General features: G+C 49.5%; 1 protein-coding gene across 1 annotated transcript; it reads right to left on the reverse strand.

Moving 5' to 3' along the window:
* Nucleotides 1–6661: 6661 nt before the first annotated feature.
* Nucleotides 6662–18546, reverse strand: CAV3 (caveolin 3). The gene is made up of 2 exons (XM_016209984.2): nucleotides 18417–18546; nucleotides 6662–7003 (listed from the first exon to the last, which is right to left on the reverse strand). Exons 1-2 carry the CDS (start codon nucleotides 18528–18530, stop codon nucleotides 6662–6664), a joined length of 456 nt encoding a protein of 151 aa, XP_016065470.1. The 5' UTR covers nucleotides 18531–18546.
* Nucleotides 18547–20718: the final 2172 nt, after the last annotated feature.

Here is a 20718-nt window from a genome sequence, read left to right on the forward strand (position 1 = left end):
TGGGTACAGTGAATTTTAACAGTGCATGACAAGGTGGGGTTCCCTAAGCCACTTCCCCTTCTTCAGGGGGTCTGGGATGGAAACTGTGGAGGTCAGGAGATTCTCAGTGTATTGAGGGATTGACTTGGGGCAAGGAGTCCCCAGTAGCTGAGGGCTTTTCTTCCCCTTGCAGGGACTGGTGGCCCAGGGGGCTCTTACTCCTTGGAGGCCATGTGGACCATAAGGTCCACCATGCTGTTGCTGTAGCTAAATTCATTGTCTTACCAGGAAACAAACTTGACAAAGTGGTCATTGAGGGCAATGCCAGCCCCAGCATTGAAGGTAGAGTGGGTGCCACCTTTAAAGCCTTAGGAGGTAACCTGGTCCTCAGTATAGCCCAGGATGCCCTGAGGGGGCCCTCTGATGCCTGCTTCACTACCTTCTGGATGTGCTCGTATTTCTTTATGCTAGCAATGAACAATATGCAATTAAAATTAAGAAATAATTTAATTTATAATAGTATTGGAAAGAATTTAAAATAGAAGTAATTTTAATGAAAGAAGTATAAGACTTATACCCTGCAAACTACAAAATATTATTGAGAGTAATTGAAGAAGACTTGAATAAATCAAGAGACATCCTGTGTTCATGGGTCAGAGGCTTAAATATTGTTAAGGTAACAATACTATCCAAATTGGTGTATAGATTTCATGCAGTTCCTCTCAAAATCCTACCTGGCTTCTTTGCACAAATTGATAAGCTGATCCTACAATTCATAGGAAAATGCCAGGGATCCCAAATAGCCAAATAAACCTTGAAAGAGAAGAGCAAAGTTGGAACCACACTTCCTGCTTTCAAAACTTACTAGGAAGCCACAGTAATCAGGACCATCTGGAACTGGCTTAAGGACAGGTATACTGACCAATGGAATAGAATAGAGAGTACAGATATAAATAATTACATTTATGGCCAGTTGACTTTTGGCAAGTGTGACAAGAGAATTTAATAGGAAAGATAGTCTTTTCAACAAATGGTGCTGGGACAACTGGCTATCTAAGTGCAAGTGTATGAAGTTGGACCCCTACCTCACACTCTATATAAAAATTAACTCAAAATGCATCAAAGACCTAAACAAGAGCTAAAACTACAAAACTCTTAGAAGAAATCATAGGCGTCAATCTTTGCGACCTTGGATCAGGCAATGGTTTCTTAGATACGACACCCAACGTGCAAAGAAAGGAACATTAGATAAAGTGGACCTCATAAAAACGAGGCACAAAATGTTTATGCTTCAAAGGACACTATCAAGAAAGTGAAAAGGCAGCTCACAGAATGAAAGAAAATATTTGCAAATCTTATACTTGTATCCAGAGTGTATCAAGAACCCTTATAGCTTAACGGGAAAAAGACAAGCCAATTTTAAAAATGGACAAAATATGTATTTGAATTAACAAATGAATAGACATATTTTTTTGAATAGACATATTTTTTATATCTTCTCCAAAGAAGATAAGATAACCGGCCAGTAGGCACCTGAAAAGATGCTCAGTATTATTACTCACTAGGAAAATGCAAATCAAAACCACAGTGAAATTCCTCTTCACACCCACTAAGATGGCTATAATCAAAGAGATGGGCAATAGCAGGTGTTGGCAGGGATGTAAAGAGATTGGAATGCTTGTACGTTGCTGTGGTAAGAATGTAAAATAGTGCAGCCACTTTGGAAAGTAATTTGGCAAATCCTCAAAAAGTTAAAACACCAGAAATGCCACTCCTAGGTATTTAGTCACGAGAAATTGAAACATACACACAAAAACTTGTACATAAATGTTCATAGCACCATAATTTATGATAGCCAAATAAAGAAAATAACCCAAATATCTATCACCCAATGAATGGATAGCTATAATGGCATCTAATTCAGAATAAAAAGAAATGAAGTACTGATACACACTACAATATGGATGAACCTTGAAAACATTATGCTAAGTGTCAGAAGCCATTGCAAAAAGCCACATACTATATGATTCCATGTATATGAAATACCCAGAAGAGGCAAACATATAGAAACATCGATTATGAAATAGTGGTGGCCAGGAGCTGGAGGCTGCGGTGAGTGGGGAATGACTGCTAATAGATACAAGGTTTCTTTTTTGGGTAATGAAAATATTCTGGGATTAGTGGTGATGGTGCACAATTTTGAGAATATTCTAAGAAACACTGAACTGAACACTTTAAAAGGTAAAAAAGTAAACAAAATTTTTTTTTACCAGCTCAGTTCAGCTTGAAGAATGAATTCCTTGGAATCTCTTACCTCCCAGCACTTCTGTTTCTTTACTTGACTCACCATTTCGAGGAATCCCAAGGTTTTCTTACTTAGTTTTCCTGTGAGAGATGGTGTTTCCAGTTTGGCCAAAAGGACCAGCAGAGATGAGATACCCACCCTCTCTAGTAGAGGCACAGGGATGTCTTGTGGCTGCCAGTGCTGTGTTTTATTTAGAAGGACAATTCACCGAGGGTCTCAAAGGCTTTACTTAGCTGGTAAACATGTTCTCAAATGTCCTCTAAGCCTTGAGGTAGAACTTGACTGTGTCCAAAAAATACCTTCAAGTTGTTAAATACGTTATAGGGCAGAGGTTTTCTGACTGAGACTGGCCAGCTCAATGGCACTCGGGGGCTCTTTAAATGTTTTTTCATTTCCATACTTATTTTTGGACTCACTGTGATACAGTAAGAGCATTTCCCAAAGGCTACTCTCTCTCTACACACTTTCCCTTCTCCCTCCACACTGCAGTATACACACATATGCACGCACACATGCATGCACACAGTATGGTGAGCTAGCAGGGTCTCAGTGTTCAGGGAGAAGAGAGGCAGGCACTTGAAATGCCAGTGTTCAGAGTCAGCATTTAGTTCAAGATCTGCAGCACTAACTGGAGACCAAAGACAGTAAATATCATCTTTGGACCCAGAGGCATTGCACAGTGTTGATATGACATGCTCTTAGAGTGTCAATACCAGCCAGTCCTTGCTCTTTGGGAAGCTAACAGGATGCTGGTTGGGGGGTCTCAGTGCCCACATATAGGACCACTGGGCACTCTGGTTGCATATGTGGCAGTGGTTGGCATTTGAGCTTCTCTGCTCACCAGCCAGAGGTGCTCCCGTCTCGTACTCCCAGGGAAGTTGTCATTCTAGGAGCCTACAAAACCATTGGGGATCAAGGAGACTGACCCATAGTAGATTTTTCTGACCGGGGCACAACCTTCCTGAGAACACTGGAGTTGTAAGGTTCTTGGGCACCAGAACCAACTGGGACACTTTCCTAGTTCTGTGAAAGCTCTGGATGGTACTTGGGTCTCACATGGTGCAGGCATCTGGTTTGTAGCAAATCAGTGATCTTTGATTTCAGCAGCACCCTGGCCATACCCATCTCCAGGCCCATCCTGGAGAATATTTTCACTGTCTCTTAGTCTTTCCCCAACAAGAGCCTGAAAGAAAGAGTGTGGGATCCGGAACGCTGCCTGGAGCTCAGTCGTCTCCTTCCTCCAGCGTACAAACCCGACGTGTGGCTGGAGGTGCCAGAAAATTGGAGCATGCAGATTTTCTTCTGGATTGTTTCATTGTTCTGACAGTCAAAAGTGAAATGTGAATACTTGAAGACTCTGAGCCTTATTTCTTTTGGCCCTGAAAAAAATCTGTCACACAATTTGGTGTCCCTTTGGGGCAAGTCTATGGATTAAGACTGCAGGAGGCTGCCTTTTACAAAGATCCTGGTTTCAAAGTGCTTAACCTTTTTGAATTTAATTGCAATGAAACATCACTTAATGCAAAATGTGAATTCCTTGATTTTGTCCTGCTGTAGTGACTCTCTGTGGTCCCCTTGTATACTGTGCCAAATGGTGAATGGTGTGGCCAGTGATGAGATGCCTGCTTCATTAGCCGCTTTACAAAAGGTGCACTTAATAAACTTGTTTTTTTCATACACTGTTTCCTCTTCTTTCTCCCTCCCAAGAACAGGGACCATATCTGGTGCTTGCAGACTTAAATTCCCTTGTGGGGCTGCAGACCTCTCTGCCCGGTTGTTACAGAGGTGCGTCTGGGCCTTGCAGGGGAGGTGGGCATGGTGAGGGCGGCGGGGTGGTGGTCCCGGTCCCCTTGTTTTTGGGCACAGGTACTCGCATTAATCAGAATTCTGTCAGAAAACACTCTAGGTCCCAGAAACAAACCTCTCGTATGTTGTGGCCAAACCCACTGTGTGCCACAGTCTAATAATAGGATTCTGGATTGTCACCTTAAAGGGACCCTAACAAGTGTTTCCTCAAGTGGGATATGGAGGCCACCTGTGAAATCACAAACGGGTTTGTGTGCATCCCTGGAACCACTTCTGGAGCACGTGCTGGAGCTGGGCCCCCAAACCTTCATTTTTGTCAAGGGCCCCTCATTACCTGGGTATAGAATATGAGCGTGCATGGAACTCCACCTCCTTCCTCTGGCCCGTTTGCATCAGCACCCCTCCCCCCACCCTGGGGTCCAGTTCTGTGTCCTGCTTCTCAAGGGGATTCCTGCAAGGAACAGAGCTAGTGAGACATACATGCATCTAAGGGTGTGTCCTTCCTCCAGTGCCGTGAACTTCACAGGTAACTGAGCACCTGCCATGCTTTGCCCCCAGTGAAAGAGCGAGCTTGAAAAGTGGAATTGTAGTTAATTAAATCAGGTTTCAGCAAATGCCGAAATGATGAAACAATCTCTGCATAACCCAAGATTCCAAGGCTGAAACCGACGGCCTAATGATTTCAAGAGGTGTTGGAAGGGTGTCAGTAATATCGGCTCTAGTGTTTTTCAGCGGAGGAGCCTGGGCTTGCTGAGTCCATCTGAGAATGTGCAGACCGAAAGTAGAGCGCGGAGGGGTGTGCTGGGAGCAGAGCGAGGATGCTGGCTAGCTGTGCACCTTTTGGCAAGTCTACTGACCTCTCTGGGCTATAACTTTCTCATCTGGAAAAAACTAAGGGATTGATTATGAAGTGTTTAGGAGCAAAATATACTGTTATCTGCAGCTTATTTAAAAATGCATAGAGGAAGATGAGACTGGTGGGTAGATAGAGATGTGACAAAACAGGAGCGGTAGAATGTTCATTGTGGAGCCTAGATGGTGGGTGTATAGGTGTTCACCACAAACCCTTTCACCTTTTCCTCTGTGCTTGAAAATTTCATAAGATGTTAGAAAGAACAAAAATGGGTAAAATTTTAGAGATGAAATGGGCATTAGAGATCATTTTGTTGATGACAAAACTGAGGCCAAAACTGATGACAAAACTAGGAGGAGAGACAGGACTGGAACGAGGCTGCCTGTGCCCTGTCTCCCGATTCATGTGTGGTCCGTTCCACCATGCTGCCCCAGAACCCCTTGGGTTCATGGCCAGCCGCCAATGAGGTGATGCCTCTGAAAACTTGAAAAGTGCTGTGGAACCTTAATTTTATGAGACTTAAGTGGGTATTGCATAAAAAATTCAAATAGGATTAGGGGATACTGGCCTAACCAATTTCTTTTCTGCAGGACTTCTCAGAGCCTTTAATGTGTTAATGTCTATTGAAAATCTTTAAGAGAAGTATATAGCACTTTCCAAATAAATTTAATCACGGAAACCATCCCCTCCTTTTTTAGAGGACTAAGTTCTGGATAACACAGTTGAAAAAACATTCCTAAAGGATATAAGATTGCTGGGTGGTTGTTTTTGGGTTTTTGGGGGGGAGTGGGAAGGGGAAGAGGTGAAACATGCCCTTTCTGTTGGTTCTTAATTTACATTGTGAGTCCACATGTGCACACATTAGACCTTATGCCCTCATCACATCTCTCAGGACTGAAGGTATCGATGTGGCAACTGACAATGCCAGGGATCAGTGTCTGGAGAGTGACAGAGAAGGCTCTGAGAGGTTTGAACCCACACCCTCACCTCAGTGGTGCCAGGGAGGGTCTCCCCCCCATCCCTTCCAGCCCAGGGGCCATTTTCTTCTGTTATCGGCCTGGGCGGGGGCAACAGAAGTCAGTGGTAAATAATCTAAGAAACAGGAGGGGAGTTGGGGTGGAGCAGATAGATACCCAGCTACCAAGAAGAATCCCAATAGAAACCAAACTCTGTTCTGGTTGTTGAATCTGGCCAAGAGAAGGGCCAACCAACTTGTCCCACGTCTGTTTCTCGGGGCAGCAAAGTATATTTTTGGAGCTGATCAGGACATGCATACACCTTACGGACACGCACAGAGCACATCGCTCTCCAGATGCAGCCGAAACCCTTTATTGGAGCCACCCTCCCAACGCCGACAGTCACTGGTGGCTTTCCTGGCGGCCTGTGTGGACAGGTCAGCCTGGGTGGGAACTGAGTGCTGGTTTGTGCTGTTACAGTACACGTGAACGCAAAGACTTGCGGTAGCTGCCTCTTAGCAAATGACCTTCCCGTGCGCCGGTCATGGGGGCGTCATGGTGGGGTGGGGGCAGAGTGAAGGGCCGCTGTGCTTTCGTGGCGGGACTCTCTCTTCTTTCTGGTTTCTCTAAACTCTGTGCTCTGGTCTTGGGGGGAAACAGTCCCTACGGAGAAAGAGCTCGCCAGCAGTCCCGGTGGAGCAGCACCGTGGGGCCAGCCTGGCCTGCCCCCCCTGCCCCGCACGCCCCTCCCTGCCCCCGGCTTCACACTTCCTTCCGCAGCATCACCTTGATGCTGCTGCACATCTGGCCCAGGGCGGCGAAGAGTGGGTTGCAGAAGGTGCGAATGCAGAGCGAGTAGATGTGGCTGATGCACTGGATCTCGATCAGGTAGCTCTTGATGCACGGCACCACTGCCCAGATGTGGCAGAAGGAGATGCAGGCGAACAGGAAGCCCCAGAGCAGGGCCAGCGGGACGCCCAGCAGTGTGGACAGCAGGCGATAGCACCAGTACTTGGAGACAGTGAAGGTGGTGTAGCTCACCTTCCACACGCCGTCGAAGCTGTAGGTGCCCACGGGCTCCGCGATCACGTCCTCGAAATCCACCTGCGGGGGCAGGAAGGGGATCCTCAGTCACAGCACCCACCCGCTTCCCAAGCTGGCTGTGTGAGCATCAGAACTCCCTGCAGGGGTCCTGACCCTGCGGGTCCCGGAGGAGACTTGACCCCTCAGCTTACGGGTGGCTGAGCAGGCCTGAGGAGCTGAGGGACTTGCTGAAGTCAAAGGAAAGCCGGAGGCAGGCCTGGAGGCATGGATCTCAAATTCTGTTATTTTATGATCCTAGGGAGTTGGGCAGTCAGTCATGCCCAAGATTTACGGGGTACCTGCTGATAAGATGGTGGAGAGGCAAAGGTTCCTGCTGGCCCAGAGCTTATGGCAGGCAGTTGTCCCATAGTGATAAGTGCTTGGGTGAGGGAAGGACAGGGGGCTGCGTGCACCCATAGGAGGACATGAGCTCGGCCTGGGGAAAGGGAAGTCTTCCTGGAGGAAGAGGCATCCAGCTAAGCTGATACCCTGAAGGTAGCCACGTAGAGGGAGGAACTGTGGCTGAAAAAAGAGTGTTTGGGACAGAAGGAGCAGTAATTGCTGGGAGCGAGGAGCTAGTGGGACAATGCGTGCTCTCAGAGAGATGCAGGTGCTTCCAGAAGGCTGAGTACAAGCCTAGAAGACTGGAGCGAGGCTGGAGAGGTAGGCAGGGCAGGTATCCGTGGATGAGCAGCCTCTGAGGGCTTTTGTGAAGGGAGCAACCTCTGGCCGCTGAGGTTGGGGTGGTGGTGAGGATGTATGTGGAGAACAGCTGGGAGCTGCTGCGATAATCCAGGCAGGACCTGGTGGCAGCCTGGTTTGGGGTGATGGCGAGGGGTTGGAGAGAGGTGCACAGGTCTGAGAGCTATTTTAGGATCTGGCAAAGTGAGGGCCACGCCTTCTGGCTAGTAAGGGAGTCTGGTATCTGAGTGTGGCTGAGCTGGCCTGAAGCACCATGTGGGAAAGCGAAATTGTTTCCTTGACCTAGTCCTGCAGGGACCTCAGGTTTCCTCCCCCCACTGCTCGCAGCGTCCCTCTTTGCAGCTGGAAGGAACATGGGTGCTCAGAGAACCTGATTCACACATCCTACTGACATGGTGACTAAGGTCCCACTGGGGAAGTAGGAAAGAAATCAGAGGACTTAAAAAAAAAAAAGACGACTTTGGCTAAGTCGCTTAACTAGACTTTCTTGAGTCCTTGCGATGCATTAAGCACTGTTCTAGCTGCTTTTTGTGTGATGTTATTTAGCATTACTAAGCCTTAGCTGCCTTGTCTGTAAAATGGGGGTATGACCATCTTCAGTGTTCTCGGCCATTTTAATAAAGGTTGGTTGAAGCGTGTCCCTGGCCGGGTGGTTCAGTTGGTTGGAGCGTCGTCTCGTATATCAAAAGGCCGCGGGTGCACATACCTAAGTTTCAGGGTCGATCCCGGGTCAGGGTGCATATGGGAGGCAACTGGTCGATGTTTCTCTCTCACATCAGTGTTTCTTTCTCTCTCTCTCTCTCCCCCACCTCCTTCTTCTATCTCTAAAATCAATAAGCATATCCTCAGGTAACGATAAAAAAAGTGGTTGAATGAATGCAGACTAATCAGGCTAATGGGAGGGGGACCCCCATGGGGGCTGGTGAGGCCTGAGCTCAAACTTTAGTCTTCAGGGTGGGCCCCCTCCCCACTTTTGTTGGGAGGAGGGAATCCTCTCCTCTATGTACAATGGTATTATTACAATTAGTTTTCATTATAAAATAACATAGCCACATTGCAGAAAATTAAGGGAACAGGAAAAAGGAAATGAGCACTTCCAATTTGTACTTATCTGGTACTAAAAATATTATTGCTTTTGTGCTATGCTTTCCAGTGTAATTTTTGGGGAGGAGGGAGTGGTCATGACCGTGTTGTACATTCAAGGTTGAGTCCTGTTTTTCTCACATGACTAGATTCTGGGCTCCTGCACTGTGCCTTAGATCCCTGGATCCCCCTGGGGACAGCTCTGGCTGAGGGCCCACATAGGCAGGCATGTTAACAGGGGGCAAAGTTTAGAGGGTGAGATTTCAGGCTGTAGGCGATGTGGAAAAGCTGACTCAGGGAGTCAGTAGGGCCTGCGAGGACCTTCCTGTAAACCTCAGCTTCGTCTCTCTCTGCCTCAAAAGGCCCCCTGGATGGAAGGGGAAGAATATGAACAGGGTCCTCATCTCATGGGAAGGATGGCACTTCTTCATGGAGGGCTTCCAGTCGAGGATGGCAGGGTTTGGAGGCAGAGATGGAAAAGTGGTTTGCTGGATATTTGGAAAAGAAAGCCCAAGTTGGTTGGTGAATGTCTCATGGCTTTGAGGAGTGGATGGAAAGTGCTGGCATCTACATCTGGTTTGAATGGGCAAAAATTCAGTTGCTGCTTCTTAGGGGAGCTTTCAAATCCAAGAAGCTGGGGAGTATATGCTCCAGGGACGATTCCAGCCTTGCCCTGGGTATACCTACCATGGCTATTGAGGTTCAGTCAAACTCCTGGGGCCTGGAACCTGCTGACTGAGGTGTTCTGTACTCACTGCCAGCCCCTCCTCCACTGTGGCCAATGGCCCAGCCTATGCCCCATGCCTCTTAGCACGAGGCTGGCCTCTGGAGCATGCTGCAGCTCCAGGGACTTTGCCAGCAGAGGGAGGCATTTGGGCAGAGACGTCCCTCCCTGCCTGAGTCCCAGCCAGCACTCCCTCCTTCCTTCCCTCTCGCACTGAGCACCTGTGGCCTCGCTGCCTTTCCTCTGGCTGTTCCTTAGGAGGGTGCTGTTCCTTAGGAGGGTGCCTCCCCACTCCCAGGCTACCCAGATGCCTCCTCGCCTCAGGTGGGCAGACAGGCCCGGAGGAGGGAGGCAGGGCCCAGACTGAACCCAGGCGTCCTGATTCTAATCTAAGCGCGTCACACTGCCCCAGCCAGGGGCAGACCTAGAGATGCTGGCTGTCAGGAGGGTGACTGCCCCCTCTGAAGTCTGGTCCTTGTCGGCCAGAGACCTGCCCCAAGGCAGCCCCACCTGCCCGTCTTCCCAGCTACCTACCCTGCCCCCGGCAATGAGCAGTGTCCCCAGTCCCTCTGCGGCCCATGCTTTGCTCACCCATCCCAGCACATTGCTCCGCTCAGCACATTTGATTATTGGTGTCTGGCCTCCAAGAGTGGACTAAAGAGCCCCGACTGACACCCCACTGCTAAGGTTTGAGTCCAGCTCTGTTCCCTGTGGCTCCGTGACCTTCAGCAAGTGACTTAGCTTTTCTGTGCCTTATTTTCCTAGACTTCAAAAGTTTGTTGGAGAGTTCAATAAGTTCAGACATGTCACTACTGAACACTGCCTGGCACAGAACCCACCTGAACCATTAGCTGTCGGTGGTGGTTGTCGCTTTCTTCAACAGGGAGCGAGAGTACCAACCCTGGGTGTGCAGTTGCTGATCCAATGAATGCCTCTGGCAAATAACCTCTTTGAACTTCACTTTCTCATCCATAAAATGGGTTTACTACTTCTTATAACCTTGTCATGAGGAACAGAAATAATTTTTCATCCATCCCAACAAGTATTTATTCAGCACCCACTCTGTACTGGGCACGCTACCTCTTGGGCGGCGCTTAGCACAATACCTGGCATGTGATAGGTGCTTGGTGATGGTAATTATTTGGTCAATTGCTCTGAAGTTCCTATGAAAATATATTTCAGAAAATCTGTTGATACCCCAGATTATAAGTACAATTCTTCAGCCTATCTAGCCATAACTGTGTATAAGTGTGCATGTGTACCTCAGCCTGTGCTGATAAAACGGATGGGTCCTCTTTTCCCTCAGTTTTTGCTTACGGTAGTAATACTACCCCCAAGGATTTCTCTGTTGTCTTTTTTAAAAAAATATGTTTTTATTGATTTCAGAGAGAGGGAGGGAGAGATAGAAACATCAGTGATGAGATTCATTGATCGGCTGCCTCCCTCATGCCCCCTACTAGGCATTGAGCCCCAAATCCAGGTACGTGCCCTGACCAGGAATTGAGCCATGACCTCCTGGTTCATAGGTTGACGGTCAACCACTGAGCCATGCTGGCCAGGCTCTCTGTCGTGTCTTTTAATAATATTTCATTTTAGTGCAGAAGCCGTTGGTGCTGACATTTGAATTATTTCCAATAATTGCCTTTGGGACTATGCATGCGGCAATGATCTGTTTTCTGTGAATCAGAAAATGTGCTCTCAGAGGGATGGGCTGTGCTGGGAGGAGTCAGCTGTTCCCTTAACTGGGATTAAGAGTGGAGAGGGCTTTGGTCATAGCGTGCTCATTTGGGGAGGTATTTATAAGACCCAGCTCAGGAGCTCTAGGCAGTCGTGCCAGTGTATCAGAAGCACATGGTGACTTCATTTCTTATTTCGCTTCAGAAGCAAGAGGGGAGATGGCTTTTGGGGGGAGAGTAGTGGGGTAGGGGTTGGATCAGTATGCAGCTGGAGGGAGTGGCTGGAGGTGGGAGGGGGAGAATGTGGCTGCTCAATCAGTTGGTGCCCTCTTCCCCGGCATATTTATTTTTGGAACAGCTAGAGAGTCAGTTGATTAATCAGAACCAGCCAGCGCAGCCCCCGCAGTCTCTGAGAGGGCAGGGAAGGTGCAGGACGACAGGGCTGGGTGTTGCCGGAGGATGCGGGGGAGGCCAGCAGCCACCTCCTGTCAAAAATACCTCCCCCAGATTCCCACATGACTCAGTCCTTGGGCATCCGGGGCCCTGGACAATTCAGAGAGGGCATTTGTGGTGGGGAAAACAACTCGAGGCAGGAGGGCAGACATTGGGTTCCCTCTGCTTGACCACTGAGTTACTACTGTGTGGTCTTGGGCATGGAGCTTTCTCTCTCTGGGCTTCTGGGATTTTTTGTTTTTGTTTTTGTTTTTAACTCTACAGGTAGAGGATTGGGCCAAGATCCCTTGTGACAAGGAGTTAGTTTTGGAGTCAGAAGACCCAAAGGGGTGGCTTAGATTTGCTGGGTCTTAGTTTTCTCACTCATTACCTTGCTCCTTAAAGGGTGGACCTCAGTCAGTGCCCCCTCCACAGCAAGGCAGGTGCAGAAGTTCAGAGTAAGCATTTAGAAATATTCACAGCAATTTGACCCAGTAATTTTATGTCTATTGACTCTAATAATACTAAAAATTGGAGCTTACATTGTGGTACCTTTTTTTAACTTGATTTCTCTAGTAATTAACTTTTATTAAATGTTGCAAAAGTATTGGTGTATAAACAGATTGGAATAATAGTAATAAAACTGACCCTGACTGAGATAGTTTGAGAAGCACTAGACTATAAAGTAGGAAGCTAAAATAAGGTGATTACAGCAAAACAGCTGAAAAATGTCAAAACGTTGGTTCCTGTGTATTAATTGGTAATAATATGAACAGAATTCTGTACAGTCTATGATAACCATAGCAACACCTACAATTTTGCCCTTGCAGATGTCGGTTTTTGGCCATGTATCATATGTAGTATTTCACCCTGCATGTAAAGGACAAGCAGGGGTGGGGTCCAAGTTGGCCTGGCATCAAATCCTGGCCATCGCAGGACTAGGTACCCCAGTAGGAGCCTAGGCACAGAAAGTAGCACAGGTCAGGCCTGGGGGTGGGAGGAGGGGGTCAGGGATTCCCTGGAGCTTGAGGTCCAGAGCACTCTACACTGGGGATCTAGGGCACCTGGGCTGGATCTTAAAGGGAATTGGGTTCATGTACAGAGTTGTGAAGAGACCAAGATAACAGAGGGCTTCAGGGAGAAAGAATCCTGTCAGAAGAACACCCACCAGATCTCATGAGCCCTGTCCTTTCCCTCCTGCCCATCTCTTCCCGTTGCCTCTCCTGCCCTCTCAGTCTCTGCCTTCAGGAAAGTTGATGCAGGTGAAATAGCCCTGGGTTTGAGTTCTAGGCTTGGCTGTGCACCAGCTTTGGTGGTTGGTTAGCTAGTCTCCAAGATGCCCCCCAATTAGTCATGCTTCTCAGCATTTACATTCTTGCATAGTCTCATCCTATGGAGTCTGGGCTTGCCCTGTGACTTGCTTTAGCCACCTGAATGAGGTAGAAGGGATGCTGTGCCATTTCCAGAAGTAAGCCTTGAGGAGGTCTGACAGCTTTTGCTTTAGGAGCCCTGAGCCACCATATTAGAAGTTCACTTTTATACCCTAATCTATAGACCAGTGGGGTTACAAGCTCATTGCCATACCCTGCTCTAGAGACTGGTGGAGAGGCCATATAAAGGGAGAGGCCAAAAACTACATGGAGATAGAGGCCCAGCCATCCCAGTATCGGGGCTGAGCCCCACCTCCCAGCCATAGCCGCCAAGGTGCCAGGCACAGGAGTGAACTACCTTGGGTGTTCCAGCTCAGCACAGGCCCTAGGTAACTGCAGCCCCAGCCACCATATGACTGCAGCTGCAGGAGCTGCTGCCAGTGAGACCAGCAGACTGCCCAGCTGAGTCTAGGCAACCCGCAGAACAGTGAGAGATCACCAGGTGGTGGTTGCTTTAAGCCGTGAAGTTTTGGGGTGATTTGTTACACAGCAGTAGATAACTGATACAGTGTGTTTTTAGGGAAAACTGGTGATAACTCTGGACTCCAGGTTTATCTTCTATAGGATAAAGGAGACTTGTTTGCATCTGAAAGTGCAAAACATTCACTAGTTCTGTTGAATAAGAATTTCTGGTGGCAGGTCCCAGAAATTTGCATTTTAACTAACTCCCCAAGAAAGTGGGCCACATTTTGAAGAACTCTAGACAAGTTGATACCCAGAAGTCCCCATAACACTAAGTTATAAATACCTCAGTGTGAGTTGGTCCAAAGTAGCCTTTCCTAGAGGTACTTGACAGAGAAGGAATTGCCCATGTGGAATGACTGGCTGGTTGGGTGACCTTCCATAATCCAACTTCAGCCTGCCCCTCTGCCTTCTCTCCCTCAATTTCTTTTCAGTTGCTTTGTCTTAGTCCCCACAGAGTAGGGAGGAGGTTTTGCCTGTGTGCCAACTCTGCCTCTCTGATGGTCAAGCGCTGGGATCCATTAGCCCTGTCTGCCGTCAACACGCGGGGGGGGGGGCGATGCCCATTCCTCACATGTGCTGACTCTGCCCAACACTCTTCTCAATGATGTGGCCTTTGTTTATTTTGTCTCCCCCTCTGGGAAAGCCTATTCCCCCTTTCCACATTTTAAATTGTTCCAACTTTTGAATGCATCTGGACACCACCTCTGCATGAAGCCGACTCCTGATTTTCCCAGATGAAAGTAATGTCTTCCTCCCTTAACCTCCCAGGACACTTCAGTTGGCACTAACTTATGACACTTAGCAACTTCCCTGTATGCGTGCTAGTTTTGCCTTATCTCGTCTGTTGGGTTGGCTTCTCGAGAGGAAGGAGGAGTAAGGGTCAGTTTGATCTTTCTGTAACAGGGTGTCAGCGGGAGCAGAGGGAGCAGAGCTTGCAGAACTGGAGGCTCCCAGCTCCTCTGAGTGTTTGCAGCAAAGGCTGCTGTTTGTGTGTTTTTTTCTGCAGGAAGGCATTTGGTGGCAGGTGAGGGCTGGAGATGGGATGGGATCTAGAATGCAGGGCAGGGAGCATATCTGTCTCCTGCCCCATTTGAAGGGCCGACTTTGCTTAAGGGAAGAGTGCTTGGAGCCAGAACCTAAAGGGCCTGCGTGACCCTCTGGGCTCAAGCATCACTGCCACTGCGATAGTGCCTGGGACCCTATGTGTGAGGTGGGGAGAGAGCGTGCTGCTGCTGAGGCCACCCTGAGCCCTCTCAGAAACAACTCAAGAGGACTTTAAGGTGGGGCTGGTGTCCTTCAGGAATGCATGGGGGAGAGGGCTGGGGGCTTTACAAGGTGGCTCTGAAGGGAAAGGCGTCCTCACTGGTGAACTGGAGAGCCCTGGGGACCACGGGCACACACTAACTCCCCAGAGCCTGGCACAGGGTCTTCCTGCTCTTCACCATCTCCTCTGAGCAGCACAGTGCCTGGCACATGGCAGGTGATCAGTAATGATCCGTGGAATCAGTGCTCCATGAATGATGGTGATGGTGGGGGCAAAGGGAATGGGGTGTGGTTGCTTCCCCGGCTCCTCAGTTCTGGTCCCCCAGGAGCCTCCCCTCTGCCCTGGGCCCAACCCTGAACCTTGGAGACCACAGTTCAAGTCTGTTGGGCTGTATAAGGCTCCCCTCTGTCTTTAGAACTTATTTTCCACCCTGGGTTCAAAGGCAGCACCAGGCCTTGCTCAGGAAGTTTGGGGAAGTTTTAACTCTGGGAAGTCCAAATGGAGCGCCTCCCCTCTGCTGAGGGACAAATCCACGGACACATTGGATCTATCCCCTACTCTTCATTTTTGGCTTTTCTGTATGAAATCTCAGCATCTAGTAGAGGGGACAGGTCTCCCTCTTTTCCACTCAACCTCTATCTATACCAGGGACTCAGGCCCGGAGAGGGAAAGGAGTTTTCCCAGAACCACACAGCAAGTTAGTGTCAGGGCTGGGACCAGAACTTGGGTCTCTGCAGCGGGTCTTATTCCAGCATCTTACTGTATCACTCATCCTAGGCCACATGGCTGCTGTTACCACTCCTGAAACCACCCCGGACAGGTACCTTCTGAGCCTTCATCTGAGCCTCTGTCTCCCTCACCCCCTGCTCCCTTTTCCTTCCTACCCCGTCCATCTTGCCTTTTCCCCAGTTGATAAAAGATGCCCAGGTGACCCATGCTCTCCTAGCTCCTTCCCTCCTCTCTGGTTCCCTCACAGCCCATTGCGCCATCCTGAAGTCTGAGTGAACCTGTTTGCGGTATTTATCTGACTTCGTTTTAAGATCCCAGTTCTAAATTTCAAAACGTTTTCATTTCTCACTCATTAAAAACAAAAGAAGGAAAAAGTTAAATAACTACCCAAACCATTTGGACATTCCCTGGTCTGGGCAGTTATGTAACTAAGAACACCGACAAGGTTATTTGTGGGGCCTCTTGCTTCGCCCATGAGAGACATTTTTCTGGGGCTCAGCCCCAGGGGAGGTGCGTGAGCAGCTACATCTGGGGGCCCCCATCCCTCCCTTGGGTTAGAATCTGGGCCTAGAGCCTGGAGTTGGCTCACTCCTGGCTCAGTAGGACCTGAGAGCCTCTCTCTGTTTGTCACCTGTTGTGGGTCTCCTTTGGAAGCCACATTCTCCCTTGGGGTCCTAGTCTCCTTTCCCAGCAGCTGGCCAGGGACCACCAGAGGGGGGCCACGGTGTAAAAGCTGGCACCGGCTCAGTTCCCTTGTCCTGCAGGCTCCTCCAGGCTCCTACTCTGCCCGCAGTTATCACATCCTTGCTTTGTGCCGGGGATTGTGTCAGGCCCTTTCAAACCCCTTGTTTCAGCTAATCCTCACGGTACATTTCTATTGCACAGCGCTGCTCTGAGATTCATTTACCTGGCGGAGGCAAATGATATGCTCATTTTATAGGGGAAACTCAGACTCAGAAAACCTAGATGACTTGTCCAGTGTCATCGTTTTTAGGTTGAGGAGCCTGAATTTGAAATCAGATCCATTAAAGTCAAGTCCAGTATTATTCCCTCTAGACCACAGTGAGCAAACCATGACGAATACTGTCTGCCATTTATATAGTGCTTCTCAGCTTGCAAAATATGCTCCCTAATGTGTCCCTTTGGAGCACTGTTCACACTGTGCTGTAATTATCCTGTCTCTACTATTAATGATATTCAGATATATAAATGCAATAATAGCATAATATGAGCTGTTCTGGACAAATGCCCTGAGTGAAGGTGAGGCACAGAAGAGCCAGCTACCAACTGCCTGGAGGAGTTGGGGAAGGCTTCCTGGAGGAGGTGACAGTTGAGTTGGGTCTTGAAGGCTGAGCAGGGCCTTCACCATGTGGAGATGAGGAGGCAGGTGCTCTTGGCATAGGCACAGGAGTGTGTTCGGGTTGGTGTGGTTGGCTCCTGGCATGGGGGCTGGAAGGTGGGAAAAGCAGGTTGGGGCCAAGATTGTGTTGGGCTTTGAAAGCCATGGGGAGAAGATAGACTTTCTCCAGCATGGAAGGTGCCCCACTGAAGGGTGGAAGTACAGGGGTGCTTTAGGATGAGTCCTTGGCCACCCGTGTAATTCAGTGACCATGAGCTTTGGGCCAGTACAACTGACTTGTGGCCCGTACAACTGAAGAATTCTAAAGTTTGTGTAATTTTAATTAAAATATAAAAACTGATACTTGGTTCTAGGATTCGCAAACTTTTAAGAATGTCTGGAACAATTTGGGCAAGTGAATCGATTTGGACATTTCAACTGTACATTTTATGCAATTAAATATAGAACAAGGATTCCTGATAAAAATTTGGAGTCTGAGCTGAGGTGCACCCTAAGTCTGAGATACACACTGGGCTTTGAAGCTGAAGAAAGACTGGGCAGTAGTTCATTGATAACTGTTTTGAATAGATTACATGTTACAATGATACTATTTTGGATATACTGGTTAAATAAAAAATAGGAAAATTAATGTCCCTGTTTGCTTTTCCTTTATAAAACCATGGCTGCCAGGAAATGTACAGTTACGTGGGTGCCTGCATACTGAGGGGCGTTATGTTTCTATCGGAAAGTGCTGTCTGAAGTCAGTAGGACCCAGGATGCCCCAGGTACCTGCCCTTCTAACAGCCCTTCCGGTGACCGATGCTGGTGGCCGGGCACCCTGCTTCCAGCAGTCCCGCTGTAGGAAGATCCCTGTGGGTACCGAGCAGGGGGTGTGGGCCTGGAGGGAGCCAGGCCAGGAAAGGGGCCTGGCTCAGGCAGTGGCTGTGGGTGGGGCTGACTCCCTGAAGGCTGCCGCCCACCCCTCATCTGAGCATTTCCTTTCACGGGCTTGGGTGCCCTCCCAGAGGCCTCTGCCCTGGCCTGGCCACTGGACCAGGGGTCAGGCGGGGCGCTGGCATGAGCACTGGATATGGCCCCCATACCTGGGAGATGGACACTGGGCAGTGCCATGGGGAGGTGGGGGTGGTGAGTGCCCCTGGGAGGGTAACCAGCCCTGCCAGAAGCCACCCTCCAGGGATTAACCCCGTGCCCACTATGGAGACCGCAGAAATGACCCCTGGCACGGAAAAGAGCCCAAGCTGGCCACCTAGTCTTCATCCTGGGAGGAGGGCCAGGAGCTAGTGGGAAGAGCTGCAGAGTAGTAAGGACTCTGTGACATGCTCCCCGCCCCAGCCAAAGCCTGGGTCACGCATGTGTGGCTCTAACTCTTTGCTCTTGTTTATATAAAGGTTCTTTGGGGTGGGGGGTGTTCAGGCTTGTTTTTCTGGGAGGAATTGGAGAAGACAGAGGAACAAGGTCTCTTTTCAGGGAAGCTGTGTGTGGAACAGAGCCCTCCCCACCTAGCACCCCGCGCTCTGCATACCCGACACCCTCTGGGCGGGCGGTGCCCGGGCAGGCCCACGAGCCTACCTTCACTATGTCCTCGTTAATGTTCTTGGGGTCTCGGTTCACCAGGTCGATCTCCTTGCAGTGAATGTCCTTGACGATCTGGGCCTCCAGGTCTGTATGCTCTTCGGCCATCATCGTGGAGCTGGGGGGCCCGGGGAGGGAAAGACTTGGGGCAGGGACGGCAGCTCAGTGTCCCCAGACTTCTGCCCTGCTGGCTAAATAGGCCCCACCCAGCATGCCAGCTGACAGCTGTCCCACATAACTTCAGCCTGCCTCTGTCTAAAGCCTCTGTGGCAGGTCTCCAAGCTAAAATTAAGACCGGCACTCTGCTGGGTGGCCCGGCACTCCTTAAAGGGGGCTGCTGTGGGTGCTGGGCCTCACGTGAGGAGCAGAGGGCCTGGCATCCCCTGCTGTCACCAGCTTGCAGCTCTGCTGTTGGTGTGAGGTCCTGGAATTTGCCCCACCATGTCACCATGTTAGCGTGTCAGCGTTTGAGCTCTTGGGGTGGGGCCCCAGCTCTGCCTCTTGCTGGCTGTGTGAGGTGGACAAACCTCCCCTCTCTGGGCCACCATGTCCCCATCTGTAGAGTGGGGCCCTAATAATAATAATTGGGGCTCCGCTTACCCTTGTGGAGAGGAGGAGACAGGCTCAAGTGTGGGAAAGGGCTTCACACAGGAACTGAAGCGCCGTCTGGGAGAGCTTCATGTTAGAGTGGTTCATATCTGGCCTGCTATTTGGTGGCCTGGGGCAGGGCTGAGATTTTCCTACTTCTGGGGTTTTTCCCCTGGACAGGGGGTTGACGGAGTGTGACATGGGGGGGCCCTGGGGTGAGACAGGGAAGGGGACCACTGATGGGGTTGCCCACTCTCCCTTGTCTTCTTGACACCATGCGGAGGATGGGAAGTCCGTGCTTACGCTGCCCTTTGTCCTGTCACTAGTGATAGCTCCCCGGTACTCAGGGGCTGCGGGCGTCACTGGGCTGCTCCTCTCTTAGGTGCCTGCTCACTTTTTCTGTTCTCTTCCAACTCAGCCATCACTCGAAGCCTCCTCAGCATAAGGAATGAGGACTCTGCCTCCTCAGGGGCCAGGGCCTGCGCATCCGTTCACTCATCCATCCACCTACTCATTCACTCAGGATTCGCTAGCAGCCGGGGCTAGCAGATCCATCGGCCTCTGTCCTTGCCTCGAGGGACTCATAGTCTAGGGGAACAGACTGTAACCCAGTGTGGCAAGTGCTACAGATCAGAGGCATTTCACAAGAACTTGCTTTAGAAGTCCACAGGAGGCAGTGGCTTACTCTGAGGGTACCAGGGAAGACTTCCTGGAGGAGGTGGCTTTAGAGTTAGGTGTTAAGAACAAGCAGGAGTTCACCCCATAGAACATTTCACACGGGAAGACTTATAGACATCAGAGGACTGGTGTGAACTAGGAAGCTGAGGAGTGCGCAGTGGCTGGAGCATGGGTCGTCTGCGGGGTAGGGCAGGAGATATGGCTCCACTGGGGCTTGGGCTTGAAGAATCCTGAATGTTACACTAAAGAGTATGGGTTTTATCTAGAGGTGCTGGGAAGCCACGGAAGACTTCAGAGCAGCAGAGGGGCTTTATCAGATTTGTGTGTGAGGAACATCACCAGCGACTGGAATGGGGTGAGGTTTGAGGCAGGGGGTCTAATAAAAAAGCTGGAGGTAATAAGGGCTCTATGAGTAACTCCTTGGCTACTTACTAATAATAAAGATGCAAAATCATAGTGGCCTGTACAAAGTAGGGACTTTTTTTCCTCTCTCACATAGTACAAAGAGGTAGTTCAGAATTTTCAGGTGGCCACTTGATGTCATTAGGCAGCTAGACCTCCGTCCTTCTGTCCTAGTCTCAAAGCCACCTCATAGGCACGAGGTAACTGCTGCTCTTCCAGCCATCATATCTGGGTCTAGACAAGAATAAAGGAAAGGACAGGGGAAGGAAAAGTGCCTGCCCACTGAGTCAGCTCCAATAGAAAACTTTCCAGAAGTCCCACTCCACAACTTCTGTTTATTTCTCGTTGGTCACCCCTCCTGGCAAAGGGGGCTAGAAATATAGACTTTCAGCCGAGCACATTGTCAGCCCCACAGTGTCACTAGGGACAAATAGTTGGAAACTAGAAAACTCTGTTTCTAAACCTCTTAGGAATTGCCTGCTGTGGTTTTTTCATGCCCCAGCCTGGGCCCCCAGGTCCTGAGGATATGTACCTCCTCCGACAAAGCGATTGGGACAAAGGAAGAAGGTTGTTGCTTGTGTTCATGTGGTTTAGGGCAGGATCCGAGCCGGAGAGTGAGCTTCGTCCAGTG

The sequence above is a fragment of the Miniopterus natalensis genome, chromosome 15 (assembly GCF_054644295.1).
Source record: "Miniopterus natalensis isolate mMinNat1 chromosome 15, mMinNat1.hap1, whole genome shotgun sequence".
Classification (NCBI taxonomy): Eukaryota; Metazoa; Chordata; class Mammalia; order Chiroptera; family Miniopteridae; genus Miniopterus; species Miniopterus natalensis.

Coding starts and splice junctions, on each gene's coding strand:
- CAV3 (XM_016209984.2), bottom strand. CDS start 18,530: ATGATGGCCGAAGAGCATACAGACCTGGAGGCCCAGATCGTCAAGGAC. Junction 7,004..18,416: donor TTAACGAGGACATAGTGAAG/GTAGGCTCGTGG, acceptor CTGCCCCCGCAG/GTGGATTTCGAGGACGTGAT.